This window comes from Ctenocephalides felis, unplaced genomic scaffold, assembly GCF_003426905.1.
Source record: "Ctenocephalides felis isolate EL2017-DRISC unplaced genomic scaffold, ASM342690v1 CF-g0.4_SCAFFOLD_03570, whole genome shotgun sequence".
Lineage (NCBI taxonomy): Eukaryota > Metazoa > Arthropoda > Insecta > Siphonaptera > Pulicidae > Ctenocephalides > Ctenocephalides felis.
The window spans coordinates 1,962,212-1,982,039 of record NW_020539724.1 but is presented as its reverse complement, the minus strand read 5'-3'; the positions used below and the strand labels follow the sequence as shown (position 1 = coordinate 1,982,039).

The following is a 19,828-nucleotide window of genomic DNA, read 5'->3' as shown; positions in this document are numbered from 1 at the left end:
AACGAATATATTACTGTTGGAACAAGATTTTAATATACTAATTTATCCAGTCTGTTGAAATACAAGGAGATGCCCAAATACTTTCGCTAATTGAACCAGTTATAAGTGTTTCCCAACTTTTCTATTCTTTTACTATGCCAAAGTCGCATAATTGTTGATTCTAAGTTATATCCCAAAAATCCATTTTGGCACTAAATCAATTTAAGAGTACGGAGAATATAATAGAATTCATGTTAGCCGTCATAGCCATTGTGTTGGCCATTGTCTACACACTAGACAAGGCTTCTATCCACTTACCTTACAAAAGGCACCGACAGGTGGCTTTTTGCCGTCCATAAGTTAACAGGGGTGTACAACCCTAAAAATATAATCTAATAGATATATTAGTAAATATATCAGTTTGCTGAAAATATGTATACTGTTAGGGGAAATATTTCTCTTGGCTTGACTGATCCTTTAATTTCAATAATTGACGAGAAATGCTTTTTAGAAATAAAGTTCATCGTGTATACTACATGAACAATAATATCTTTGTTATAGTTGATCATCAATACTTAATTAATATTAATAAAATCAGCTAATATTTGTCTTGGCTTGACTGAAATATTAACAAGAAATGCACTAATCTTTATTTAGTATATATAGTTGTTCATCAATTTTAATTACTTAACATCAATCAGTTCAGTTTTTATGAATTACACAAATTATGGCAACGTTCTATTCTAAAATTTAAAGAATTGTTCTAAACTTAATGTATTTTTCTAATGTAATTGTTATAAAATTTATTCAATATTCTAAAGTTGAATAAAAAAAAAATCAAAATAGTGTTTTATACTGATTCATTTTGAATAAACATATCTTCATACAAACGTTATCGGATATAGCTTTCAATTGAAAGATATTTATAAAAACTTATTGCATTGTTTAAATTGCATACAGTTATATTTAGTTTATATATAGCAACCAATTAAATTAATTAAATTAAGAAAAATAATATTGACAATTTTTCATTTATACGTTTTGTCACTTGGTTGTATCAACATACAACAATTAAAGTAATTATAAAAAATGCTATTAGTGGAAAAAAATATTTAAACTTTTTTAAATTTTTTAAATAAATATAAATACCACATCAGGAAGAACATATAAAACATATGATCAATATATTTTTGTATATGATATATTATTTATGTAAAAGGCTCGAATAACATTTTTTCGTATAATAATAATAAAATTAGAAAATCTGTTAAGACAGGTTAATAGTTGTAATTATGGGCGGTTAATTTAAAAAAGTAATATAAAATCGTATCCGAAAGATTTTTAAATTTAAAAAAACAAGGTTAAAATATTTTATTTTAATATAAATATTGACTTTAATTAATAGGTATTATTGCGTGCGTTTAATTTTAAATTTAAATATTGAATTTCATTTTTTAAATGGAATTTAATATAAATTTTATTTTGTTTTTTTACCTTATATTTATATTAATCAAAATTTCTAATGTTTGCACCATTTTTCCCCATATTTATATTACTTAATATAACAAAATATCATATATAAGAATTATTGATTATTCAATAATTTAAATCCCATGTGTGAATCATAAACCGATTATTATGATCCTTTATCCTTTTTCTAAATTCTTTTCAAGAGTCCTTACAAAGTACTACCCTGACCGGTTTCTAAGAATTACCTGTCTCAGATGTTCTAGCCAGTTCACGTGTATTTATTTGGGAAGATTTGAATTGTTGAAATATTTGTGTGTTTTGGTTTCTCTCGCCTATCGTGAATTTCTGAATAAACTTCATATTAAATTGTATATTAAACTAAAATCAATCTTATTATGAATTGTTTTGCGATAGTGGTCTTGGTAGTAATGCCGTACTTGAATAATATTGTTGGAAACGAAATATTTCGGAATTAGAATAGTTGGTGGTGATAAAATAACCTATAAATGTGTGTTGTGTTATTCAGAAATATGTTATTTAATTGTAATACAGTGGACAGTGAAAATGTGAAAGAGAATTTTTAGGAATAAATTTAATAAGTTTGTTAAGTTACACAGTGATATTCAATTAAAATAATGAATTATCCTTACGATTTCCTGATAGGAGCTGATTTGTATTTGCAATGTTTGAGTGAGTGTTATTTTTTTAAGTATATTACTTAATATTTTGTTAAGTTATTTAATTATTACAATAGGCAAACTTCATTCATACAACGCAAAAATGTATGTAATAATAGTATAAGTTTGTATCACCACTAATATTTTGTTCAGTGTTCAATATTCTTTTTGTATTTGAATAAGCCATCTTATTTTATTAAAAATGTTTTAGATATTTTACGAAATGTTAGATGTTTTCGAAAATCTTAATTAATCTTAATTCTTCGAATTTTTATTCACTCAAATTTATCGTAAATTTGTGTACAATAGTACAAAACATCAAAATAGTCGAATATTTTTGAAAAAAAGTAAATAATTTAAAATTGCGTAAAATTATTAACAATAATCATATATTTTAATTTTTTATTTATATTGTGATATTTTGAAAATTTTATTCTCTGACAAAATTAATGCAAAGCATTAATTATTAAAATTATAATTTTGTTATTAAAATACTGCAAAATATCTATATTATATCTAGTATTTATATATTATATACATTTAATTTTGATTTTATATTTTGAAAATTAAGTTAATTGACAAAATTAGTGGTCGATAAGTATTTATTTTTGAGCCAAATCCGTTACGTAAAAAAATAAATTAATTGATAATACCTAATATAAAATGGAACAAACGTTAAGTAAATTTTCACTGAATAAAAATTATAATAATTATCAATTGAAATTATTTTGGATCATTCGATCTGAATCGATAATAAAATTATTAAGTAAACTTATTTAGAATGCATTTATCACTTAACAATGTTGATATTGCAATGACTCAGATTGCATTTTTATAAACAAAACGTTAATGTAATTGTTCTTGAAAGAAAATAATCTATGTGGCTTGGTAATTGACTCTATCATAGATGCTATTTATTTCTACCATTGATGCTAAAACTATGAAAACAGGTTTATTGTTCTTTCTTTCTGTTTCTTTTTTAGCATTTATGATAATTATCAGATTATTATGCTCAGATTATAATCTGAGCATTATTTTTTATAGAATGCAATTACTTTTAAAAATATCTTGCTCCTAGATATTAAATAAATACTAAACATATGATTTTCTATAACCTGATTCATATTCCAAATTCCACTATATGATTATATGATTCCATAACAAGCCTTATAATAAATTAGCGTATATTGACCATTATCTCACAATTATCAATTAATCAATTTCTACCTTTCAGTTTCACTGGGAAGTTCGCGTTCCGCAACGCCTGCGTTCTCATCTCCCACGATGGGCGTGCAGGGTGCATCGCCGCCAGGTCCTGGTGCCGCAAATTCGCCGATGATGGTGGGACCAAGGCAGAACCTCTTTGTGCCTATCACCAGTCCCGCTGGCACCGGCGTGGCTTCTTCTACAGCACCAACGTTGAAATGGAACAACAATGCACCGCACCAAACTGGGAACCAAATGCAGCAATCGGCGGGGGTTGTTTACCAGCAACATCTCATCAGGTAAAATGATTGATCCATAACGCATATTATTGAACCATTGTACTTTTATGTACTCATATTTTTAAATTTATGGTACATGTTTAGTGTGGTTGTATATATAGTACTAATTAATCCCTCAAAGGAATAATAAACTTTATTAAGAGAACCCCTTAAGAGAAATATATTTCTTTTATAAAATATGTTTCTTTTAATATGGAAATCTCACTTTTAGCAAATGCACGTGCGAAGAGCTAATACTTGCTCATTATTACTACAACAATTATCGTGAATGAAGAACCAATTAAGATATTATATATAATTAATACTTGTAGGTTGATAATTATATTCTTGTAATTGATTTCACTGATTTTATTCAGTTTATGATTGCGTGATTGTATAAACTTTTTTGTCACGGTAGTTCACTTTATGATCTTTATATCTTTGAATTTATCAAATAATTTATTATATCACTTTTGATACTTTTTAATATCAAGAAAATCATACGGTTTTGTTTTCGGTTTTACTAATATTAAATTAAGAACAATAAAATACTCGAACTTCTGGCAATAACAAAATCTTTTATTCAAATAGTAGATATAACAATAAATTTCATCGAATATTTCATCAAATTGTTGTAATTATTTCATTGGAGGTTTTTGATATCATAAATTGTAGATTTAAAGTCACAACAGCCAAGTCAGTCCTTCTTCAGCCGTTATAATTTTGAAATAAATAAATTTTGAATGTCAGTTGCTAAACATTTCTGGTACAAATGGCAATTAGAAAGCATTAGAAGCATTTTCTTTGTCAAAAGTATTCAAATATTTACAATGACCTTTAAATTTATTGGCAATAGAAGGATTTTACTCGGCAGTAATGTGTATATTTTGGAAATTTGGATGATAAGAAAAACAATGTATTTTTTTATCTATTACCTTTCGCAGTTCCTTGTTTTTTTTACAATTTTAACATGTTTTAAAAGCGGCTTTCTCGCGGATTAAAAGTTTGAGCTATGGAATTTCCATCAGATGTTCCAAGTTATATACCCGCCTTAGGCGGCCTGATCTCAATCATTAGTGACACAGCTTTTTACTTGGAAATATGGTTAGCAATATGTTTCCAAGTATCATCACTATTACAGAAATTGTAATAATAAAATTTGATACAAAGTGTTAGGACAACTGTTTGGGTTGCCATCTACAGAATCAACTTAGTTAAGTCAAAATATCACAACAGCTTATAGGACCCTCAAGTTCAAATAATATATAAGATAAAGCTTTTCTTAAATATTTATTCTGAAACCATTAAATTTATTTTCCAATTGTCCTTTTCAGGCCCGAGCTGGTGCGTCCGTGCATTCCCCAAAACGCAACGGGTCAACCAGGACCATCGGCCACAAGCGTCATCAGGATCTCTCCAAACCCTAGATCAATGTCTGGGCAAGTACTGCACCAACCACACGTATCGTATCACGTAAGGGTGACATCATCATTTTAAACCAAAAAGCAAAACAAAAATACATTATTAGCGACCCATATCAAACTTTGCACTTAACCGATTACTGCTGCTTCATTTTGTCTTATAACCACAACACAACACAACACGCATTTAACAGACGATTGTAAAGGATAATTTAGATTGGCTTTTAAATTGTTGCTGATGTTTTTCTGTTTTCTGTGTTTCGATATTTAACAAATAGTTTTATGTGTGTTAAGGTAATAGAACCTTTGTTTGATCTAACAAATTGTATTATAAATTATAGTTTCATATAGATTTCTTATATTTAGCATTATTTTTAGTCATTTTGTTATAGTTGTCACTATTTTATTTATGTATGACAATATAACAAAACTCTGGTTTATTTGGATGTTTTGATCAGTAGTCCTGGTGAGACATTTTCAGAAAAACTGAATGTGTTTCATTTTATTTTTTTGATTATTAAACATGATATATTACGCAACCAGATTTTAAGATATTAAGATTTTATATATTAAGGAAAGTGCTGTTAGATTTCATCGTTAGTTAAATAGTACTCTTGCTAAGTACTTATTATATTTTTTAGTAATTCCTCGGAACTGCTATATTATTTTATAGTAAACTCTTTTACAACAATTCTTTACGTCGACTTGATAATTATATACTCTTGTCATATGTCTCACATTTTTTCCTATTTTTCAAAACTTTAATTAATTTTTATAATTAAATCACTTTTCATAGGCCTATAATATTTTAAGGTATTCCTTTTGATTATCTACTTTATCACTATGTGCAAAATTCCAGAAGAGTGAATCTGTTAGTAATAAATTTTAATTTAATAATCTAAAAAATTAGTAATTGCGTTGCAAAAAATCGAACGATCGTATTAGGTCAAGAAGTTATGACTAACAAAAAAGTTGTGTTATTCGTTTGGTTTGAAACTATACAGAAAATTTCTATTTCTCCACTTTTAAACTTTGTGTTCACTATTTGGCGTTAATAAATAACGTTAGTTTAGTTTAATTAATCAGCAGCTTTGTTAATAATCAATCGTCTGCTTTTAATTACCAATTTTTATCCAATCACGAATTTCAATTGAATGTTGCTTATTTTTAATTTTGCATGCTACTACGGATTGGGTGCAAGAGCTTAATATTGTCACTACAAGCAACATTTTTCATAAACAATTTACATACAAAATCTAATTTTGATGAATGTGAACACTAAACATTATTCACAGGTGCAAGTTTGATGTGGTGTAGTTACTAGATTTATACCATGTGAGCTATGCTATAACTAAATCTATGTTTAAACCAAATGTTTAATTTTGAACCATCATGTGATCATCGTAAATTAGCATATATGAGGTATAAAACATTGATTAGCATTGTAAAATGAATTATATATAATTAATCGACCAGATCTCCTAAAGATCTTACTTGGATAAATTTTTTTTCAAAGTGGTTTATACCTCCAAATTTGAATTAATGCTTTAAGTATAATTAATATCGATATGTGTATTTTTAATAAGGCACTAACATCTCTGTTTTGTAGGATTGAATTGATTTACAATCAATTACAATTGAGAACATCAAGATACACGTTTCTTGAATAGTATAGAAATAAATGTTTTTTAATAGTCGTTGTTAAATAGTATTATCATATATTGCAGTGTAAATATCCATACTTAGATTAATAACATTACATTAGAATTGAAATTTAAGTTGAAATTCATTACTTGAATTCGAGATAAGAGTACAAAAGAATTTTAACTATTATGCTAGAAATTTCAGTATGAAGGAGTATTATTATTTTTGATTTTATAATAATTTTCTATATCAATCGCTTTCAATTTAGTGGTTTTCAACATAAGTTTATATCTGATATCATCATAAATCTACAAATTTTAAGAAATATTAACATCGGAGCTATAATGCATAATGCATTATTTTACGAATGTTTTTTTTTAAATATGTGTATTGATTGTTTATGAAGAAAATATGAAATTCTATTTTTAGTAAAACATAAAAACTTGAAATATTCATAAGTCTCCAAATTTACTATAAAGAGATATAATGCATTATTAAATTCTTTTAAGCAATTTTATTATCTGAGTTATAATGCATTTTTTTACAAATGTTTTTTGAAAAATGTGAATTGTGTTTTTTCAAAAATTGCTTATCAAGAAAACATTAAATTCGTTTTAAGAAAAACATAGTAAAATAATGTATTTACTTTGTGACAAATGTATATACACTAGATATTTGCTTTTTATAAACACACTGCATATTCATTCACATTATTAAATTCACATACAAAAATATATAAAAATTCAATATATATATATATATATATATATATATATATATATATAAATGTGAGAAAAGGTGATATTTTATACATGAAGCCATATATAAAAAACAACCCTACGTTTCACCATTTAACATTATTGCAGAACGGGTTGTCATTTTAATTAAATTTATTGCATTTAGAAACTATACACTGCTTAATGATTTTACGACTTCATTTATTTTTATTTTTGATTTTTAATGCGCTCAGATGTAATTTTTGGTGCTTTCAAAATTTTCTGCGACCAGCGTAATCTACTTGAAATATTCAGGTTAGATTACATTTGGCTTTCTTGCATAGCACATGTGGTATTTATCTAAAAATATAATACTTTCGAATCAAATGAAATGATTATATTAATGTGTATTATAATTCCTCCATTGCAGATAGAAAATCGATCATCAGTTGGACATCAGAATTCCTTGCAAGCATCGTCAGCAGTTTACAATCCTCCTACGATTGTAACGACTACTAAAGACCATCATCAACAACAGAGCATCATTCTTCAGCAGGCACTAACCAATATTAGCACCACATCTTCCTTAACTCATAGTAATTACAACGGAAATTCTAATAGTGCTAACAATATTTGTAATAGTAACAAAATTATCAGTCATCATATTACGGAAAATGGACAGGAAAAAAATGAAAGGGAAACAGTTATGGTTATTGGGACTACTACGAATTTGGCGAATAATGAACAGTATAGAATGCCAATTCAATCTTCAAATATTAATAACTTAAATGATAGGATAATGATTAGCAATACCCAAGAACAACATGGTAATCAGATGATGGATTATGCAGAGAGGCATAAAATTAATGATATCAGGAATTTAGAAATTGCACACAGCAGGCCCATGCATATTATGAATGAATCGAAATTGATAACGAAACAAGTAAGAACAAAAATTGTATATAGAGCTTATTTGCAATATATAGATGTTTATTTTACTTGTATCCCTTTGTATTTTATTAGGTTGTCATGTCTTTACCTAAAACTTCTGAAACTTGCCAAGTGATGCACGGTTCAACGTTTTATATCATTCCACAACATGAAAGTAGCAATGCCATACCTCCAGATAAAAAAGTTGTAAAGCTAATAAAACGGGAAACTATTGAAGATCACATCAAGGAAACGGACTCTCATACTACAGTTTTGCATTATGATAAACCCAAAGAACATATTTCATCACAGGTGCCAAGTTAAAAATATTTATTATTAATTTGTTAGTTGTTATATATTTTGGAGTTTACTCTAACCATGCTTTTTGCAGAAACCAAACTCTTTGCTCCAACCAGTGATTGTTGGACCTACAAACCTGGTACCATTTCTTCCAACGGGAACCAAAATTTCGGTATCGGACAAAAGCGGAACAATAGGTAAGATTTGGAAAATGGTAGATATAAATACAAGTATATGAAGAGTTTGTTTCTACACCAACTTGCTTTTTTTCACAGTTAATAACTCCACTCCGGTGACCGTGTTCCCATGGCACACTCTAGTGCCTTTATTGGCGGCTGCACCAGTAGCTGTATCGCCACCAGCGTCGGCATTGTCGCCACCGCCTTCTGCGCCACCAGTTCTCACACCTCCAACAGCATCCTTGACGACGACTACAGCCACCAGGGAAAACATTCCGCAGACGGACGATGTGGATATGGCGGACGGGGATTGTCCTGGTAATTATTTACAATTTATATTAATGCTCACAAATGTATTCATTAATAAATATATTAATATTTTCAGGCATTATCCAGCAAACTGGTGATGAAGATGATGATGTCTTTGAAGACCCTCCAGAGCAAAATGTACAAGAACCGCCTATTGATACGTCTATGAAGAGGAGAACCCAATCTTTATCGGCATTGCAAGTAAACTTGAAAGAACCTCAGTCTCCATTGAACAAGGTAATTGTAGTTCAACTTAAAAAATAATAATGTTATCCTTCTATAGTCATTACTAACCAATATTATTATTTATTTAATTATTACAGAAGGATCCTCGAATACGAAGGCCAATGAATGCTTTTATGATATTTAGCAAACGACATCGAGCTATGGTTCATCAGACTCATCCGAATCAGGATAACAGAACAGTTAGTAAAATTCTTGGCGAATGGTGGTATGCACTTGGTCCAGAAGAGAAGCAAAAATATCATGAACTTGCATCAGAGGTGAAAGAAGCTCATTTCAAAGCGCATCCTGAATGGAAATGGTGTTCAAAAGACAGGCGGAAATCTTCGACTTCTTCAGCTACCGCCACAAATCGGGATGCAATAGCCCGTGGAAAAATTGGATCAAGTAAGTAAAAGTTTAGTTAAGTTTAGTTTTACACATCTGCAAAAGTGGATGCACTATTTAAAATTATATTCTGTTAAATAATATTAATGTATCCACAAATTTCAGCTTCTGGTGAAATTGACAACGAATTACCCAACAGCCCTCGCACACCTAATGATAGTAATATGTCTCAAGATGTTATACCTGTGACAATTTCCAACTATAACATTACTGATGAAAATGCATCTGAAAATAAGCCTTCCAATGACCATTATGCAAATCAATTGAAGAATATTGTTAAACAAGAGAATGAAATGAATGGGAAAGTTAGCAATCTACCATATGCCAATACAAATAGTGTTAAAATTGAAGAAAGTAGTAATAAAGATTATCAAGAACACGATCAGGATTTATCAGATGATGACCAAATGGTAATGAAAATATTTTTTTATGAAGTTCATTTTATTATTGGCATATCAACATGCTAATGGTTTTTATATTAGAAAGTCTATATCATTAGTGCTGCTATTCAAAGTGTTTATTCACTTTCAGATCATTTGTGAGGAACCGTCTACAACTGAAGTGGATTTGAAGTGTTCTGAAAAAGTAGCTGATTCTGATACTGAGTTACAAAATGAACCTGAAGTACGATCAAATCAGAACAATAGATTCAGCCCAATTTCTAATGATACAGCGAATGAAGTTACATGTCGGCCGAAAGCAATTAAGGCAATGTGAGTATTTTTAAGCATTTGGGCTACTGTATGAAAAAAGTTAGTTTCAAAATAAAACTAGTTGTTGATGGTCGACGAATAATCCACAAGTATTAATGTATTTTCTTTATTTCCAGGATTCCATCTAGTGAAAAGTTATCAATAACGACTCAAGCCACTGGAACGCCTTTAATATATCCCCATACACCATTCAATCCAACCGGCGTGTCCGCTTTTCAGCCTAGCGGCACTGGTGCTTTTAAAACGACAATGCCTGCTTCTCCTAAGATAGTCAAATCCGAAGTTGAGGAAAAACTACAGAACAATGTTGTACAAATAGCTCCTAAACCTATGGATACGAAACCAGTTCAGGGTACACAGAATAGTAAACCACAACAGATTTGCAACTTGCCTATTGTTACATTGGTGAATCCTACTACTCATACAATTTGTTGGTCTGATCAGTCTTATACCAAATTTGTCTGCATGTCTCAGAATTCTTTTCAGATTCCAATATCAGGTTTGTGCAAAACATTAGGCAATGAATTTGTAAGATTAGAAATGCTATTATTAATTTAATGGTTGTTTTTAGATGCAAATGGAAGGCCGGTGCAGATTCAACAAAAATCCTTACTGATTTCAAAACCTTGTGAACTCAGTACACAATCAGTAATTGTATCTCAACATAATGATCAGAATCATTCGTTTTCAGTACCATCGTCTACAGTGCCTAGCGTAAATAATGGTTCAATTACGATTTCCATATCGCAAGCAAATGCAGGTAAGAACTTTGTTCAATTTATAGTTGTACTTCTTTATATTTTTTCTATAAATAAAATATATTACAGGAGCAAAGTATCAATATACCCCAAATCAAATGCAATCCACTTTGCAATCACCTTCTTGCTCAACAAGTGTTGTTAATGGTCTTACAACAGAACATGCACCAGATGAAAAATCTGACGAGGACCAAAATACTTTTGTTTTGGCACCAACACCTGCGCAACTTGGAAAGGCTCCTGCACAACGGCGAAAATCTATGGGTACGCATAATATATACACAAAATTATATTTATAATATTTATATTACTGAAATATATGTTACGTTATGTTTAGCTGTGAATGTGATGCATAACAACATGGAAGCACCAGTTTCAGTAACCGAGCAATCAATACACACTGATAACTCCCATATGGAAATTGCTTCACCATGTATGAAGAAAAGTTCTGCTTTCAAGAAAGTCAAAGAGGATGGCATGGAAAAGTAAGTTACTAATTTTCTTAGTAGTTTGTGATACACAAGTCTACAGCAATATTCATAAGTGAATTACTGTAGACTATTATAATTAATCTGTAATAATACTTTTCAATAGGGTTTTAGAGCAAGTAAACTTTGATCATAAGTTTTCTACTTTGCCTCAATTCAAACCGAAAGATTGTCAATCACCAAGCGCAATTTCATCAGTCGCAGCAAGTCCGAGAGTGTTCCAACAAAGTTATAGAAGAAAAAATCCCAATATGCCAGGTAACTCATTTTTTTAATCTAAACAAGTTTATAACAAAACAAGTCAATATTTTTTTTTTAATAGAATATTGTTTATTGTTAAGAAGAACTTAGTGGTACTATTTTTGTTATAATTTCAGGTAATGAAGAAGAAAATGAGTCCTTACCACCTTGCACCCCTAAGTCAGCAAGAACCCCTAAACTTGAAGGAACTACATTTTTTGGACCAAATTTCTCTTTTGATATTAGAGGTAACAACATAAATATTGTAATATCTTCATTTGTTTAATTTTAATTATTGACTAAATTTAAAAATTTTACCTTTTTTAGAACTTTCCGATGGTGGTGAACCTAGTTCTCCTTTGGATATGAATACTCCAAAATCAACTGGAGGTCTACGAAGTGCAGGACCAGCGTCTTCTCAAGAATCTGAGAAAGGACATAGAAAACAATTAGAACAGAAAAGGAAGCTGGTAATGCAATTGTTCCAAGAATGCGGGTTCTTTCCATCAGCGCAAGCCACTGCAAACTTTCAGGTACATACTAATAATATCATTTAATCACCTAAAAAGCTTCTTACTTGCACTTCACGTGATTATAATTTTAATTTTGGACTGTATTAATAATATTTTTTTCAAATATCATCTAATATTACTTGTTTTATAGTTGGCGCATTCAGATGTGTTTCAAACGAAGAACTGTCTCCAATTGAAAATTCGTGAAGTAAGGCAAAAAATCAATGCCCATAATGGATCAACACCTCAGAGCTCAGGCCCTTCCAATCTGCTGAGTCCTCAAGAGCCATCGACAAGTGGAGGTAACTGATTAAATTCTAAATTTTAATACTGGCATGAAAATATTTGAGAACTGTCTTAAATTAAACAGACAATACAATTATAAGAAGCAAGAATTTTAAAGTAATTAGGTGCCATAAGCTGCACATATCAACATTACAAATTATTTTTATGCAAATGAACGATAACTATAATTCAAATTTGATGACATAGTTCATAGAATATTTAAAATGCCCTAAACTCTTTATGATACATGCGTTTACTGGTGCATTATGCTTCGTAGAAATACAGTTGCAGCAAGTACTGCAAATATGACAAAATATATCATTATTTAAGATGAATAATCTCTTGAATTTCTACAAAATAAAATGCATTGGGTGTGTGGTCACATTAAACAAAGTTTGTGAATATAAACTACATCAATAGTGGAGCAAAAAAGTCAATATTTTGAAACTTAGTACATAAGACATATGTATCACATATTTCCATAGGCCATAATATGTTGTATATAAATAGATATATGTACGTAATAAATAAATCATGAGAATGCAATCTTGATGTATATAAAATCAATTATTAAAAACATTTAGTTATCAAATCTTTGAAGACTAAATGTTTGTTTGTAGATTAATTATCATAATTTTCAAGTTGAATGATCATCTATGTATATTGCATATTAGAAATGATCTTGTTTATAAAAGAAAATTGTTCACTGAATTTTGTTAAACGTTAATATATTTGAAAAAATTTAAAATTTGAGGCAAGATGATAAAACTTATACATTGAAAATTAATTTTGCCATATATAATAGACAAGTTATTTATTTTAAATACAACAAGAGGTCTTTCCAAGTTCTACATGCATGTTTATATATATATATATATATATATATATATATATATATATTCATGTATGTATTTTATGTATATATACAATATTTTTTTAATCCTTAATTGTATATATTTTAAACTCACGATATATTTATTGATTTGATTGCTTCTTTATTAAAGATCAATTAACTCCAGTATTGTAAATATTATCCTGCATTAAAGTCTTATTTCGTGTTTGAAGTCCCATAATATTTGATATTTTTCCATTAGAACATCAATAATAATGAAACGATAGGATACTTTAAATGAATACAAATTATATTAGTTGATAATGCGGGTTTGATGCAAATGATGATCTATATTATATTTCGCTCCAACTAGAAGACATCTTCTATAGATTAATTATATTATAATTACTTAAATACTCTAAAAAAAATAATTAGATTTGTCTTTTAGCTGGTTGCGCACGTTTTTAAATATAGTATATATTAAAGAATAATGAATTCTATTAGTTTGATCTCTTTTTTAATTTATTTTTTACGCTGTATTACTAAATATTATTTAACATATGTAAGACAAGCAAATCGTCATTATTAAAAAAAATAATTGGTTTTATCAAAGACTTTTAATCAAGTCTAATATTTATGTTAAGTTTTAATTCTATAATAAATATATATAAATATATATGTATATATATATATATATATATATATATATCAGATGATAACTGTGTGATACATTTAATAAATGGATAAATTAGGTATAAAATATACTAGATGAATTAAGTCATCTGTTGTTATTTTATGATTTAGATAAAAATTTAATATAGATATATAGGAAAATAAATAATTATTATATGTGAATTAACCTAAGTGTCAATATTAATAAATTAATTTGTGAAATATCTTTTAAAATCAATCTACTGAAGACATTTTGACTATATGGATGTAATATTTTTTGTATATATTTTATAACAATGTATAACCATTCTATGGTGCAAAAAATAATGAATCAAAATGCAAAATTTATATTTCATATGATTATACATTGTTATGTATAATTTTACATCCTTAAATAATATCTGTGAATAAATAATTTATCTATTTTAACATTTTTAGATTATAAAAATTATTTCTAAAATATGATGTATAAGTATATTAATCATTCTGTTATAGTTTAAATTTAGCCTAATAGGAATACAAAATAACAAATTTTATCATTTCTGTATTAAACGTTGCTCAAACATTTTTTTTAAATCTAAAATTTTTATACATAAACATTTGGTTATTAATAATCAGTGTACTATATTTTAATTATAATAAATTTGATGAAAGTTTTATAAATGTTAAATATTTTTATATTGATTTTGAATTGAGCAATGTTGATATTTATTTTTATTGTGAAATGTAGTGCAATGGGATATGCCTTAAGAATTTTTTTTTTCAAATCAGAAACAAGTCTTCGACTTTTATGTCCTGACTATTTGCAATATGTTGTTAGTTTTATATTGGAAAATAATGTAATCAATTGTTTTAATATGAACATGTTTATTATTGTTATTTTTATCTTCAAAATTGAGTTTATTAATTTGAAATATTTAGTTACATCTGAAATGACGTTAAAGTAATTCTTTTGAAAATGTAATATTTCTACTCGCATGAAATTGTAAATAGAAAGAAAAATATATTGTATATGAGTATCTAATATTAAACACAGCTCATAAAACGGACCAAAGTATCCTGTTTACTCATTGGCAATAATACCCTTTTATTATTTCAGAACTTGGTTTGGAATGTTTAAATGCCCGGTGATATTTTCTTGCAAATGCAAAAACATATTACTTCGCAAATTATAAACAAATAACTTTAAATACACTTTAAAATAGAACAAATATTTTATTCAACTTGTTTTACAGACTCATCCATAGATTTAATAATTAATTTGGGATACAATTCTTCTAACATTGCACAAGTTAATTCAAAAGAGATAGATTCTTTTACATTTGTAACTATTAGAGTTTCTAGATTCATTAGTCTATATAAAGCATTTAGGCCTCTTTCTGTAATAGAACAACCACTAATATCTAAATATTTTAGGGTATCACCATATTCGCCGCTGATACGGTCAAGGCAAAAATCATCTATAGTTTTGCAGTTTCTAAATGATAACCAGGTAAGTTTTTGTAACCTTACTAAATTTTGTAATCCTTCATAATAAATGTTCATATTACTACAATCTATATGAGAGACATAGAGGTCTGGTACGTTAAATTTAGGCAAACCTTCACATTCATCATCATCCTCGTCAAGTTTCAGCCATTTGTCTGTTCCAAAAAATCTGAAAGTTTATAAATCTTATGTAATCAATCTTATGATTTTTATATCGTTTTGAATAAAAATAGTTATAATAATTGTAATACATAGTAAATATAGTTAGTAACAATAATATGTTATTAAAGTGATTCTTACTTAACAGATCCTTTTCTATAAATAATGAAATGTGCAGCTGCTAAATCATTTCCTAAGAAATTATGTCTTTCTTTTGAAAATACTTGATCTTCAATGTCAACCTTACGTTTCACATTACTCCACCAAGTTTTTATTCCTGAGGGTGTAATATTTTTGGGAGTTGTTATAAACTTTATAATGCTTGGGTCAAGTCCTTTTTTCGGAGCAAATAATTTAAATTTACTTGACCATTCTCCTTCAATTTCTGATATGGGTTTAGCCCATCGATTAGACCAACGTTTCTTTTCAGTATCTGTTTTATCAGGTAAATTTGTAGAGTATCTTTTGTTGGTTGACAAAGCAATTTGCCTTTGGTGATGGAAATGCTTTAAAGTCGGTAATGAATTCTTTAACATAGTGAGGATTTTATATGATAAATATTCAAACACTCAATTATATTTCATCTTCATGGAAAATATTAATGAAATGTCTTAATAGGTGTCTTTGTTTGTGATATCCAGTCTTTCTTCTTAATTTACCTATATTGTTTTAAACAAATTAGAATAATATTGCTTGTAATGTTACAAAATTTAATTTAAGAACAGGGTGAAGTTGTTTGCACATTGATTATAGGAGTTAGTAAATGTACTAATAAAATAGACTTAATAAATGTGCACAGATCAGTGCACATTAAACTATTGGAATTAAAAGAATGTCAAGACCGTATTAAATAAATATTTAGTCTTATTATCTATATTGAATTTACATACATGTTTACGATTTTGTTTATATAAGTGATTGATGAAGTTACATTCAGAAATACTTACTAGTTGTAAGTTATATCAAGGTGAGTTGTACAAAAGGTTATTTTGTATTGGTTTTGTATACATTAATATAAAAGGTCAAATCCTTTTAAGCTTTTCACATAATGATATGATTTGATCCTGTTTGTACCTGTTTATCAAGAATCAAAAAATGTTTCTTTATTTCATATTTTTGTATTTGTTGTATAATAACCTTTTTCTTTTACAGGTACCACACTGACAGCTGTTAAACGTCAGTAGATGGCGGACTGATGTTACTCAGCTGTTTTTTCTATGGTCTACTACTACGTTTTTAATACGCAATGACCATTCTGATATTTTGTTACTGATTATGGATCACAATAATCGAGCACAAGCGAACAATTAAACACATTCTATATTTTCAATTTAAAGTTATGACTTCAAAATTTCTCAAGTTCATTTGCATCTCTTCTCCTCAACAATATTTTATATGGGCAATCTGAATGACAAGCATTCAGATGTCAAAAATTCGGAATCGACTCCTAAAACAGTAAACACAACGAGGAAATATTTCAGCCAGGTACGTAATTTTATATTTTCTTAGTAGTAGTTAGACATTTTTTTGCAATTTGTTTCGATTGTTACTTATTGTTGTTATTTTTTCAGCTAAGCCTGAACAGCCTTACAAACAGTTTCAGCAGGAAATCTAATATCAGTGTACGTTCTGTTAATACTGGAGAAAGAACATATACTTCTAGATCTGTATCATTTTGGCCTAAAACCAGGCAAGTAATTCTTTTCAAAGTAGCATTTTGAACTTCTTCTTAAACAAGCATTTTTGAGTATTCATTGTGTTCTTCCAATGGTACAGGGAACAAAGGATTGATTAGGTCCTTTGTATTGGATTAGTTTCTTTGTCATTTTTATCATTGTTCGTTTAAACTAACTATGAAGTTTTGTTATTATTATAAAAACTATAACCTACGAAGCAGTAAGCTATATAATATGCAGGTAATATGTAGAAGAACATTTTTCAAACATTCTGCACAAATATCCATTTATTACTTATTATTAACAAAATATTAAAGTAGGATTAGTTTCTTTGCCATCAAGTATAATTATGCTCAAGAGTATGTTTTGAAAGGAGATATGCTTTCATTACAAGGAATACTCAAGTTAAATGTATTATTTAAATTTTGATGTTTGCAATTAATGTTATATTCCATAAAAAGCTTGTCTAATCGATTACCAATTTTTTCACATTTCAACTTTATGAAATTGAAACAAATATAGCCTATAAGCATGGAAATAATTATTTCCCCATTTGCCTCAAAGTATATTTTGATAGGATTTATTTTTCCTATGAAAGAGATCACTCAAGTTAAATATATTATATATTTAAATCGTGATGTAAAAATGCAATTGGTAATCAGTAAGATATTTGTTTAACGAAGCACAATTTTTACCACATTTCAACTTCATGGAATTGTGTCTACTAATTGTTTTGTTTCATTCCTATTTTGAGGTTTCTTGATATGTTGAAAAATACTTGGGAAGGTGTATTCAAGTTTCTAGAAATTCATTGCTGCATGTACTTGAATATTATATTGCTCATTGATAAAACATTATATATTTATATATATTATTTGCATTCAACTGCACTTCACATAAATCGTAACGAAAGCAATTATTTCATTTCTTAGAGTTACATTGATAAGATTTTGATCTATATAAACAGTTACTTAATATTTATAGAATTGAAGTCATTGTCAATGTAAAATACCATATGAATCCAAACTCAAAAAAAAATTAAAATAAAAAAAAAGTAAGTTTAATATTATTTTACCAATACTTAGTATTTATTCATATTGTCCTTTATCCAGTGAGCTGCCTAAAAATTTACAAGAAAGTAAAACCACATGGCCTGTTCGTCGAATTGAGGCATTATTTCTTCCTGAATTTGCATATAAAGAAAGTTTAATAAACTCAAATTACAAATTTATTGAATTCATTTCTAAAGGTGCTTTTGGAGCTGTACATAAGGTTAAGAATATTTTAGATGGAACAGAATACGCACTGAAAATTTTATCTAAAGCTAAAGTAAGGATATGGATAATGATTTGATTGTTTAATTTGAACTAAGAAATAAATATTTTGAATTTGATGATTTTAGGTTATAGAGGAAGCTAGTGTGCAACAAGTCAAGGACGAAGTTCGTATACAAAGATCTATCGGTCATCATAAATTTATTGTGAATTGCATATTGCAATGGCAAGATAAACATCATCTGTATATAGGTAGGTAATAATTGTAATTACTAGTTAATATTATTATTCTTTCTTTATATGTTATTAGTTTTAGTTTCATCTACAAGTATTTTATTAAAGTTGAAATTCTTATTGTATTGTATCTTTCTTAACAATTTTAACCATTGTTAACAAGTTACTACTGGGTTTCTAATTTAAATGATTATTTTTCTGCTTTTTTTGCAATTCACTCGGATATTCCACTTGTCTAAGAAGCTTGCATGACCTTAGTTTTATTGATTTGTTAATACTTTGCCAAAGTTTAACTCATTTAAATTATTTTACAGTTAGTAATTATATTCCTGGTGGCGAATTATTCCAACTTTGTCATAGATTAAAGCAATTTCCTGAAGATCTTGTGAAAGTGTTAACAGCTGAGATTGCAATCGCCCTTGGTAAATATATATTTACATATATATATATATATACATATTAGTAATATAGATTAAACTCATATATTACAGATCATCATATTTTACAGATTTCTTGCATAATGCTGGTATAATATACCGAGATTTGAAAGCTGAAAATGTTTTACTAGATGCACTCGGTCATATTAAACTTATTGACTTTGGATTATCCAAATGGCTGAGTTTTGGTGATAGGACATACACTCGCTGTGGAACACCTCTTTATATGGGTATGTACCTGTTTTATAATGCTCCATTTCAATATGTCCAAAGACAGTGAGATATGAATTCTTATTCCATAGCGTTTAACTATTGGATTAG

The 19,828-nt window shown here is 28.1% G+C and overlaps 3 protein-coding genes across 10 annotated transcripts in view; 2 read left to right on the top strand and 1 right to left on the bottom strand.

Moving 5' to 3' along the window:
* The window catches only part of LOC113383295, a 69,447-nt gene extending 53,746 nt beyond the window's left edge, over window positions 1-15,701 (top strand). For 2 of the 4 annotated variants that reach the window (XM_026621555.1, XM_026621556.1), the window contains exons 7-25: window positions 3,361-3,631; window positions 4,945-5,083; window positions 7,822-8,334; window positions 8,415-8,633; window positions 8,713-8,818; window positions 8,897-9,118; window positions 9,186-9,346; window positions 9,433-9,739; window positions 9,845-10,149; window positions 10,271-10,452; window positions 10,569-10,951; window positions 11,024-11,212; window positions 11,280-11,474; window positions 11,548-11,695; window positions 11,805-11,956; window positions 12,076-12,186; window positions 12,266-12,471; window positions 12,602-12,752; window positions 15,656-15,701. In XM_026621555.1, coding sequence (XP_026477340.1) covers window positions 3,361-3,631; window positions 4,945-5,083; window positions 7,822-8,334; window positions 8,415-8,633; window positions 8,713-8,818; window positions 8,897-9,118; window positions 9,186-9,346; window positions 9,433-9,739; window positions 9,845-10,149; window positions 10,271-10,452; window positions 10,569-10,951; window positions 11,024-11,212; window positions 11,280-11,474; window positions 11,548-11,695; window positions 11,805-11,956; window positions 12,076-12,186; window positions 12,266-12,471; window positions 12,602-12,752; window positions 15,656-15,678 — 3,983 coding nt within the window. In that variant the 3' untranslated portion in view covers window positions 15,679-15,701. Of the gene's footprint in view, window positions 1-3,360; window positions 3,632-4,944; window positions 5,084-7,821; window positions 8,335-8,414; window positions 8,634-8,712; window positions 8,819-8,896; window positions 9,119-9,185; window positions 9,347-9,432; window positions 9,740-9,844; window positions 10,150-10,270; window positions 10,453-10,568; window positions 10,952-11,023; window positions 11,213-11,279; window positions 11,475-11,547; window positions 11,696-11,804; window positions 11,957-12,075; window positions 12,199-12,265; window positions 12,472-12,601; window positions 13,040-15,655 lie in introns of those variants that run through there. The other 2 variants (XM_026621557.1, XM_026621558.1) reach the window with 2 other exon arrangements.
* On the bottom strand, window positions 15,435-17,136 carry LOC113383298 (distal membrane-arm assembly complex protein 2-like). Of its 4 annotated transcripts, none has more exons than XM_026621565.1 (3): window positions 17,024-17,136; window positions 16,028-16,545; window positions 15,435-15,896 (listed from the first exon to the last, which is right to left on the bottom strand). In XM_026621565.1, the coding sequence occupies exons 2-3, from the start codon at window positions 16,420-16,422 to the stop codon at window positions 15,455-15,457; spliced, it is 837 nt and encodes a 278-aa protein (XP_026477350.1). In that variant the 5' UTR covers window positions 16,423-16,545; window positions 17,024-17,136; the 3' UTR covers window positions 15,435-15,454. The 4 variants fall into 4 exon arrangements, with proteins under 4 accessions (XP_026477350.1, XP_026477349.1, XP_026477348.1 ...); XM_026621564.1 differs by having other exon boundaries at window positions 16,961-17,045; XM_026621563.1 differs by having other exon boundaries at window positions 16,777-17,039.
* Window positions 17,137-17,234: 98 nt separating this feature from the next.
* Window positions 17,235-19,828, top strand: part of LOC113383296 (serine/threonine-protein kinase S6KL-like) — a 71,773-nt gene continuing 69,179 nt past the window's right edge. For both annotated transcript variants that reach the window (XM_026621560.1, XM_026621559.1), the window contains exons 1-6: window positions 17,235-17,371; window positions 17,458-17,576; window positions 18,675-18,891; window positions 18,965-19,088; window positions 19,385-19,492; window positions 19,579-19,737. In XM_026621560.1, the coding sequence (XP_026477345.1) occupies window positions 17,282-17,371; window positions 17,458-17,576; window positions 18,675-18,891; window positions 18,965-19,088; window positions 19,385-19,492; window positions 19,579-19,737 (817 nt within the window). In that variant the 5' untranslated portion in view covers window positions 17,235-17,281. The remainder of the gene's footprint in view (window positions 17,372-17,457; window positions 17,577-18,674; window positions 18,892-18,964; window positions 19,089-19,384; window positions 19,493-19,578; window positions 19,738-19,828) is intronic.